We start from the raw sequence: 8,795 nt of genomic DNA, 5'->3' as shown, positions 1-8,795 counted from the left end.
GGCTGCTACCTTGGCCAGGTCTCTCTAGTAAAAGAGACTTTAATCTCAATGAGACTTCCTGGTAAATTAAAGGTAAATAAAAATCGCAACCTTATGCGGTTTAGAAATCGCATGTGCTCAAATCGCGATTGCGATTAATTGGACAGCCCTAGTTAGTTATTGCAGGCGCATATCAACATGTTATCATATCGGCGAAATTTAATATCGTGCATCCCTACCACGTACTGTGTGTGTACATCCATACCTACATCCATCTCTACCTACAGTACATATATACATTAAACATACATAAAATGATATAAAAAAAATGATATACATTCATAAAGCATTATAAATCACAGAAGACTTGCAGTTGTCCAACTGTATTTAATCCACAGTACATACAGTTATACACATGAGAGCACTGAACCACCGACCTGGTAAGAAAACTGTAAAGGAGCGAGTCAGTCCAGATCAGTACGTCAACAGGAGTGTAAAATCAACCTGCAGCACGTCTCCATTCATCATTGAAAAGTTGTTGGGAAAGTGATTCATTTGCAATGATTTGTACAGCAATCGGAAAGTTTTGGCAACAAATAAAATGGGCACAAAACATGATTGTTTCAGGATATTTCAGAATATTTATTTCATCCAATGAGCTTGTGTTTCGAAACACCCGCACACCAATTAGACAGCATTTACATGTCAAAAGTACTTTGATCTCAATTGATTTATATTAACGTCATTTAATGTAATGCCGTTACTCAGATGTCAGGATTTAAAAAAATGGTTGGAATTAGGGTAATATCATTGAAATATTTGGTATTAACAACTGATGTGATGTTCTATATAGACAACAGCATATTTTTAATGACTATAAATCGGGGGTTTGTAGTGTGGCCCATTATTGAAGAATACAGGAAAGTGTACGAAAGCTTCTCTGTGACATGCAAAGTACAAAAGTGGCTATAATCTGGTTTATCTGAAGATATAATACTCGTACACTGGCCTACAAGCAAGGCCGCGGATGTTTAAACTGATGTTTGCCGTGTAAAATCTGTGGCACAATTGTCGATCACAATGCCGTATGATTCCCTGCGACGCGTCTGAATCTTAATCTCAACAATTCGGAAATGAAACTCCTCAACATTGGTGAAAAATAGCTTAATTTGAACACAGGAAAAAGTGTCAGTTCAGATGGCAAGAGTGTGTGGAATAATATAACGGAGAATTTGTTCAGTGGTTAACGTTCAAATCATAAACCAACAATTAAGATGACCTAGATATCAGTGGTACAAGTCGACAAACCTTTCAGCCCCTGATGTCGAGTACTGAACTAGATGCATTACCAGTCCAAATGCCATATCAGAGCACCAATTTAAACTCGAATTTATCACAGAACCACACAATTCCAGTTCACATTACGTGGAAATTTCAATGCGCTAAACCGAGCGTCTGCAGGAGAAGAGACTGAGCGTCTGTACATGTGTAGGTGTGCGTGTGCTCCTTGCCCGGTACGCTCGGGGATGTTGTCTGTTCGCTGAACTGATTGTCCGTGCGGTGGCGGTGGTTGCGTCATCTAGAGGTTTGCTACGGAAACACTATCAACGATTATGCACAAGGAGACACGTCATTGGTCCGTTAAAAGAAGCATTTCGGAACTGTTGGACAAAAGAATAAAGCAACACATGAAATACAGTCAAACCTGAAATATCCATCATCTTATGAAGCTACAGAAATAAATAAATTCTGACCGTAACGTATCCTATTATAGTGAAATTTACATCTTTTACAGTATCTACACTGTTTGAAGTCCCATTCAGACCTCGGTTCAGAACATCCACTCCAGACAAAGGCCACGTTCGAAGCCTCCCAGTTCGCTTAGAAGAATACGTCCGCAACATGCAGCATGGCTATTCCAGTGTGTTCATGACATGATATATAGAAACAGACCGCGTACGGTTCACGACTCCACCCGACTTTGTCATGCTGTTAAAAATTAAAAGCACAATTTCTATATACCTCAATCACTTACATATGAACATATGGACAATATCATAGATAACTGAAGTTGATCTAAAATGATCTAAAATCTTAAAAACATTATACATGTGCCATGGAAACGCTTGGGAAACGTTGCTACAATCCATCGGTAACGTTGGACGTGTTTGGGTTCCTATGATCTGCCTGCTTTTGGCACATTTCTGGCCTTCTTTTGTCTCCGGAGAACTATATAAATCGCACAGATACCCTGCCATAAATAATAAGGGACATGTACTACACGCGAACGTGAGATGGTAACAAGGACCTCCACTATTCCACTAGTGCAAAATAACAATGAGGTTATGCAGTTGCAGAACTACAGCTTTCGAAATGAATTCGTTTTGGCCGTCGGCAGTATCGGGCGAGCGAGTCCAATCGCCCAGAAATGAGTGCAAAGGATTGAGAGGAAATTATTGAGCGAAATCTTTTATCAAACACGCAGATACAGCGAGCCGCACGTGGCGCGTCCTCGATGGGAAACTCTCTCCACGACGACGGCAGCAGCAGCAGGAAAGTTTTTACTTCAGCAGACGTGGCGTGTGCTCGCGACCGGTGTTTGGTGGCTCAGACGTTAACGAAACAGCAGTCGAGAAAGAAAGAAAGAAACGTGGAAGGTGACCCGGCAGCCCGTGTCGAGGTGGCGTCTCGGAGGTATTGCAAGCAGATGGCCTTGTAAAGGGATTGTTGTTCCTTTGAGAGTTTGTTCGTGCTCTGAATAAGAAGTTAAGGCCTCTGATGACCTGCAGACGGAGTTCGGCGTGATGGGCTTCCTTATTGCCAAATGCTGCTGCGATTCGACTCGGAGAGGCTGCCAGGATGGGGCGACCCAACGGAAACGAATGAGTAAAGTGGCCTCTGGGTCTTATCAGCTCCTCGAGTTCATGGCTGCCCTGAGCAGGTAAGAGGAGGCACGTATTTACATGTGTGGGAATCTCTGCGGACACCGGAAGGGAAGTCTGGGGAATGATAGAGGAAGCGGGAAGAGTCCATACCCACCCAACGATCCGTGTTTTCAGTCCCAACAGTACATTCAATCAAGTCAAGAGGCGAGGGCCATGACCCAGAGCGATGCTTAAGGCGCTAGATTTCTGGAAAATGTTTGGCTGCCGGTCTAAAAAAAACCTTAAAACTAAATATCGAACGAAAAAATGTCCCATGCAACAATAGTAATGCCGTGAGATTTGCTCACAGAGTCTGTTGTAATACTGTGAGATTCCATCGTGTCCGTCCCCTACTGTTCCTGCAGCCTGTGTGCCTAATGAATGCCTCCAGAATTTGGACCCGGTGGGAGGAGCCTATTTGGGGCTCAGGGCTCCGCCCTCAAGTTTGCTGGTCCGGCCCCAGCAGCCGGCGGCGATGCTCATGCTTCTCTGTGCACGTTCTGCCCGCTCGCGGTCGCATTCCGATTGGCTCTGCGCACGTTCGGGACGGCCTACCTGCACGGGCGGAGTTGAGGACGTGGGTTGCGAGGAGATTGTGCGCAGCAGATGATTGCGCTTCCGTAAGAAGTCGCCACTGCCGCCCAGCCCGAAACTGCCTTTCCGGAGGACCATGCGAGCGCTGCCGGTCTTGGCGGGTCTCGACCTCTGATTGTACTCCAGCTGGGAAAGGTGAGAGGCGTAGCCGTCGGCGATGAACTGTGGAGAGAGAGTGACGGCTCAGTGAGAGTGTAGAAAAACTTGTGGGAAAAAAGTAGAGGAAAAAACTGCACGTAAACATACCTGACATTGCTGTTGCAGTTTCTTTGTTGGTCTCCCCACAATGTAGATTTGTGATGGTGGCAGCCCAAGTGATGTGTACACAGAGATGTCCTTCGTGGAGCCATAAGCAGCGAAGATCTTCATGTGTGCCTACAAAAGAGCAGATCTTCAATCATACATTTCACGTATATTAGAGCAAAGGCTGACACAGAGATTTTTAAGACCTGCACAAATAAAGTCCATACAGAACAAACGTATCAGTGATTCTTTTAGTTAATTAAACAGGCTGGTGCACACCATCAAATGTTACAATATAAACATACATTTTTGCTGATATGATAATACATTTAAATAATATTGTGCAGATACTAGTAAAATCTATACAATCTAAGTGTTAAATGGATGACCCAGAGAGAAGATACTAGAGACCCCCTGTAGTGAAAATCAAGTTTTTAATGTTGTTAATGTGTCTGTGTGGTTTCTTAAATATTGTCTATAAGACAAACCATGTGCAAATTCCTAAGTCAACACCATTGCTGGGTATTTTCTTCTTAAAACTGAAGTGAAACCTGTTTGAAATTACAACTGTTCTCCACGTCACAAACATTTTGTAACCAATCACGTCAACATGTGGATATCATTAACTATAGCCGCTCTGAAGCAGGGGAGTCTAAAGAGAAGCTGGGTTATCCCCATATGAAAAACCAGGTACATTTAGCAATATAGCGGGTGAAATATGAAAATTATGTATATTACTATTTTATGATGAACTACATGCCTTTCTCCACTGACGTTCTAATCATATCAATTAGCGTTATATGTCCAATGTAGATTGATATATAAAACGCATTACCATTCTGATACATCGACTTCTAATTCCCTCTTCTACTTATTCTGAATCAGTTTCTGGTTCAAACATATATGGCTGAATTAAACCAGTATTTCCACTGCCATAGTGTAGCATTTACTACAATAAAGTTGAGCAGGTGGATCAAGTATTCTGAGCTCGTGTGAGTGAGTGTAGGTGGGACAAATATGCTTATTCATAAAACGTTTAAATGATCAAAGATGATCAAATTATTGATTACAGGGGGACTTTTTTTTCTCCATAATGTACATTTTAATTATAAACAAGCCTGAAATACACCGGGATTCTTATTTTGAAATGCCTTTACTACTTCCAGCTGCTCATTCAAAAGAAATATGCATCTTACAACATACTACAGTACAAAACATCAATTCATAATTCATTAACAGTAAATCATAAGTAATCGCTTGTCATAAATGTGTGGTATTCATTGATTAAACTGCTTCGAAACCGTGAGCCTGTAGAACGTGCAACAGCCCAGCTTTTTTTAATTAAATTAATTAAGTGCTCACGTTTATTAAAAAAAATGTAATTATTGTTTGATAATTACATTAGGCTGTATTTACATCCTCAAATTTGAAACCTTTTGTTACGCTGTTGATCAATATTGAGGATTTTTTCCCGATATTGATTCAGGATTAATGCATTGTAAATGACAGTACTATATTACCCACAACCCCCTGCGGTACAGAAAAGGAGGCGTTTGTGGTGGTTCTCGCTGTATATTCTCACCTCTGTGATGAGAGACTTGAGGAAGTTGGCTTTGTGTCGGAGGGGGTCGTGTACGAGCCCATCACAGAAGGACACGATCCCGTGAGGGAAGTTGTGCTGTGAAAGCCAGGCCACCACACGCTGCTTCTGCATGTCTGGCCGCCCCGTCACGTACACTATCATGTAGCCGAGGTCCTGCCAGTGCCTGCAACAGTCAAGAACAGCACACATTACAAATGATGAGTTTCATTAACCCTGTACAGCCTGATGTATGAAATATTCCAATTATTGAAAACTTTTTTTTAACCTTTACACAAAATATAAAATCAAAAACATTTTCTAAAACATTAGCATATATGTTTGTTGTCTTTTATGGCTAATATAGTATGATATAGAGAGAATATGGAGCTCATACTCAAACACCTTAGTTTTATTCAGAGGCCCAAACTTCAAAAATTTGGTGCAGTTGCTGATATTTACATGGCCAGAAAGTGAGCTGAAATTCTGATTGCTTGTAATGTGAATCAATGAGAGTGTTCATCTTAAATATTACTAACAGTATAAAAGTCATTCGTACATTTATTTTATACAATCAGTAAAGATTTCACAGCAAAAAGATCTGAAGGTGGACGAGGACATAAATTGTGTCAAACAGGCTTTTCAGCAGTTCTGATCATGTTGATAATTTAGAGGCCATGGAAATGTGCGTATCCCTGTAGGCTTTATAGGGTTAAATTAATGAAGACTAGCTCTCACCTGACCACATCTACCGCTCCTGCTCGTACTTTAGGGTCGCTGCCCATGATGGACACGCTGGCGGCAAAAGAGCCGTCGATGCTGAACACGACAAACTCTGTGCCACGCGGCAGCACTGTCAGGTAACTGTCAGCAGATGTGTGGTCGCCCCTTTGGACAGAGAGAACGTTGTTCACTTGTTGAAAATACAACCTTTTATGTGCAGAAAACATTTACATTTATGACGTACCTGACCACCATTTTGACCGGATACACTCCGATGCTCAGCCGTTTGCTCTCCGGAATCACGTAGGAAATTCGGCCGCTGCTATTGGTCACTTCTGTGTTGAAGTACACCCACTCACCGGATGGAGGCTGGGTCATGATGTGGACGTCCACCTTGAAAAGAGCAAAAAAAATGGATGAAATTAAAATCGAATAAGATGCCAATGGAAAACAATACTTCAAAGTAGATTTTGAAGAGAGGCTGAAGTTGAATGGGCTAACTGGGTATCCGGGATCTACACAAACCAAAGCGTATAGGGCACTAACCTTCTCTCCTGTCAGTGTGACCATGTCCAGCGGCCCATACATGAAGCGACCCATGACTACCTGAAGGCCGTCCTCATTAAACACGGCATCGTTCACGCGGTGATTTGCTGTAACATTCTTCAACACAAACACATCTTAACGTAAGCAACTATCCTGTAATGCACTCAATGGCAACATGAGATTTTAGAGATGTAGACGTCTCACCCTGATCTTCACATGGGTCCTCTTCCTCATCCACTTCTCCCGCGGTTTGGACGGAGTGAATTCGGAAACCTCCTTCCCATCTAGTTCCAAAATACTGGAATTCTCATGCCTCATTACCTAAGAGCCAAAAAAAATAAAACATTACAAACATTATTAAAAAAAAAGTGTTTTACATAATATGTGTGTACTGTGTGTGTGTGTGTGTGTGTGTGTGTGTGTGTGTGTGTGTGTGTGTGTGTGTGTGTGTGTGTGTGTGTGTGTGTGTGTGTGTGTGTGTGTGTGTGTGTGTGTGTGTGTGTGTGTGTGTGTGTGTGTGTGTGTGTGTGTGTGTGTGTGTGTGTGTGTGTGTGTGTGTGTGTGTGTGTGTGTGTGTGTGTGTGTGTGTGTGTGTGTGTGTGTGTGTGTGTGTGTGTGTGTGTGTGTGTGTGTGTATATATATAAAAATAACTACACACATGCATGTATATATTTAAGAAAAATGTGAAAAAAATATTTATTTCTATATAAGATAAATTATATATACAATATATACATGCAAATATTTCTTAAATATATACATGCATGTGTGTGTGTTATATATATATATACACACATACATAATAATTATACACATTACACACAAATTACGCAAACAAACTTTTATTTTGGATGCGATTAATCAAGATACATTTTTCCCAGCATTATTAAAATTACATTATATTTGCCTAATTTCAGTAAAAGATCAATTGCTTTTGTAGAATAATTGCATTAAAGATAAAATAACCCTGAATATTCCTTTAACAAAAATGTAATAATGTAATCATCTTAAACCATATGGTAATCTTCACCTGTCTGAGCAGGAAAGACACGACGTCCGTTGATTCCCAGTAGGAGGCGTGAAACAGGTGAGGTAGAGCCACGGTGGGGAAGGCAGTCAGAGCATCGGGACAATACAGGGCGAAATCAATGCGCTTCGTGCCCCACCAGCGTGCAGCGACTGCAGGAGAAACAACATGAGAGATTCAGTCATGCCCGTCCAAACCATTACCGCTACAACGGCAGGTTCAAACACCATTCAAGATTTCGGTTTCATCTGTACATAATTCATGAATGTTTCAGATGCTGGTTCTAGGACAGGACGAGGACATATGATGCAGATTTGCTTCAGGGGCTCAAAAGGAAGGAAAGAAATGGAAAGTTGTCATTTTGTAATGTGCACTGGGCCATGCGAGGCTGTAGCGCACATCTCTCGTCGTCTTCCTCCCATGACCCATTGCAAAGACACTCAAGAACACAACCCTGTTTTTGGATTGAAATTCTTTTCATTGGGGTTCAATGTTCTTGAATCTGCAAACGCCTCTGGTTCTCTACAAGTAGGATTGGGAATTGAAAACCAGTTTTTATTCAAAACTGGTTCCATTTTGAATAGGAAGACTGAGGGTGGTGAATAAAGACAATATACAGACATAATTTTTTTTTTTTGCAATGTCCTCACTTAACTAAACATACAGCGTGAGCAGTGCAGTCTGATTCACAAACAAAAGAGTCAGTTTTAAATGAATCAGTAAAAAAAAAGAAAGGGAATCACTCATGTCCAAATGCAATTAAAAACTAATTTGGAACAGACCTGAAATAAATGGTACTTAAAGTCAAATTAATTTGGTATCACTTAAAAAAAAAGGTAAAAATTCATGTCCCCAATCCGTACGCAAATTTGATATTTGGTCATTTTTCTACCTAGCTTGAAATATCATCAAAGTATTATATTATATTATTTAAATAATAAGATAAAAATTATACTTTTGTAATTAATTAGTAGTAAATCACCCAAATATTTACTACCACAAAACAGCTAAAATCCTGCTGATTTGTTTAAATAATATAATTATATTATTTAAAAAAATATATATATAATAAATAATATTATAAAATAATAATTTTTCATATATATATATATATAATATATAATAATGCTTTAATATAATAAAGATAACAATTTTATGACAATAATTTAATTTATGAAA

General features: G+C 40.3%; 1 protein-coding gene across 7 annotated transcripts in view; it reads right to left on the bottom strand.

Moving 5' to 3' along the window:
- Nucleotides 1-350: 350 nt before the first annotated feature.
- pitpnm2 (phosphatidylinositol transfer protein, membrane-associated 2) overlaps nucleotides 351-8,795 on the bottom strand; it is a 91,288-nt gene continuing 82,843 nt past the window's right edge. For all 7 annotated transcript variants that reach the window (XM_079804983.1, XM_079804986.1, XM_079804985.1 and 4 more), the window contains 8 exons: nucleotides 7,620-7,768; nucleotides 6,793-6,909; nucleotides 6,589-6,705; nucleotides 6,287-6,435; nucleotides 6,058-6,207; nucleotides 5,323-5,506; nucleotides 3,744-3,872; nucleotides 351-3,659 (listed from right to left, as the gene is read on the bottom strand). In XM_079804983.1, the coding sequence (XP_079661109.1) occupies nucleotides 3,318-3,659; nucleotides 3,744-3,872; nucleotides 5,323-5,506; nucleotides 6,058-6,207; nucleotides 6,287-6,435; nucleotides 6,589-6,705; nucleotides 6,793-6,909; nucleotides 7,620-7,768 (1,337 nt within the window). In that variant the 3' untranslated portion in view covers nucleotides 351-3,317. The remainder of the gene's footprint in view (nucleotides 3,660-3,743; nucleotides 3,873-5,322; nucleotides 5,507-6,057; nucleotides 6,208-6,286; nucleotides 6,436-6,588; nucleotides 6,706-6,792; nucleotides 6,910-7,619; nucleotides 7,769-8,795) is intronic.

Source organism: Gobio gobio, assembly GCF_949357685.1.
Source record: "Gobio gobio genome assembly, chromosome: 22".
NCBI lineage: Eukaryota > Metazoa > Chordata > Actinopteri > Cypriniformes > Gobionidae > Gobio > Gobio gobio.
The sequence above is the reverse complement of the archived record's forward strand: the minus strand, read 5'-3'. Positions and strand labels throughout refer to the sequence as shown.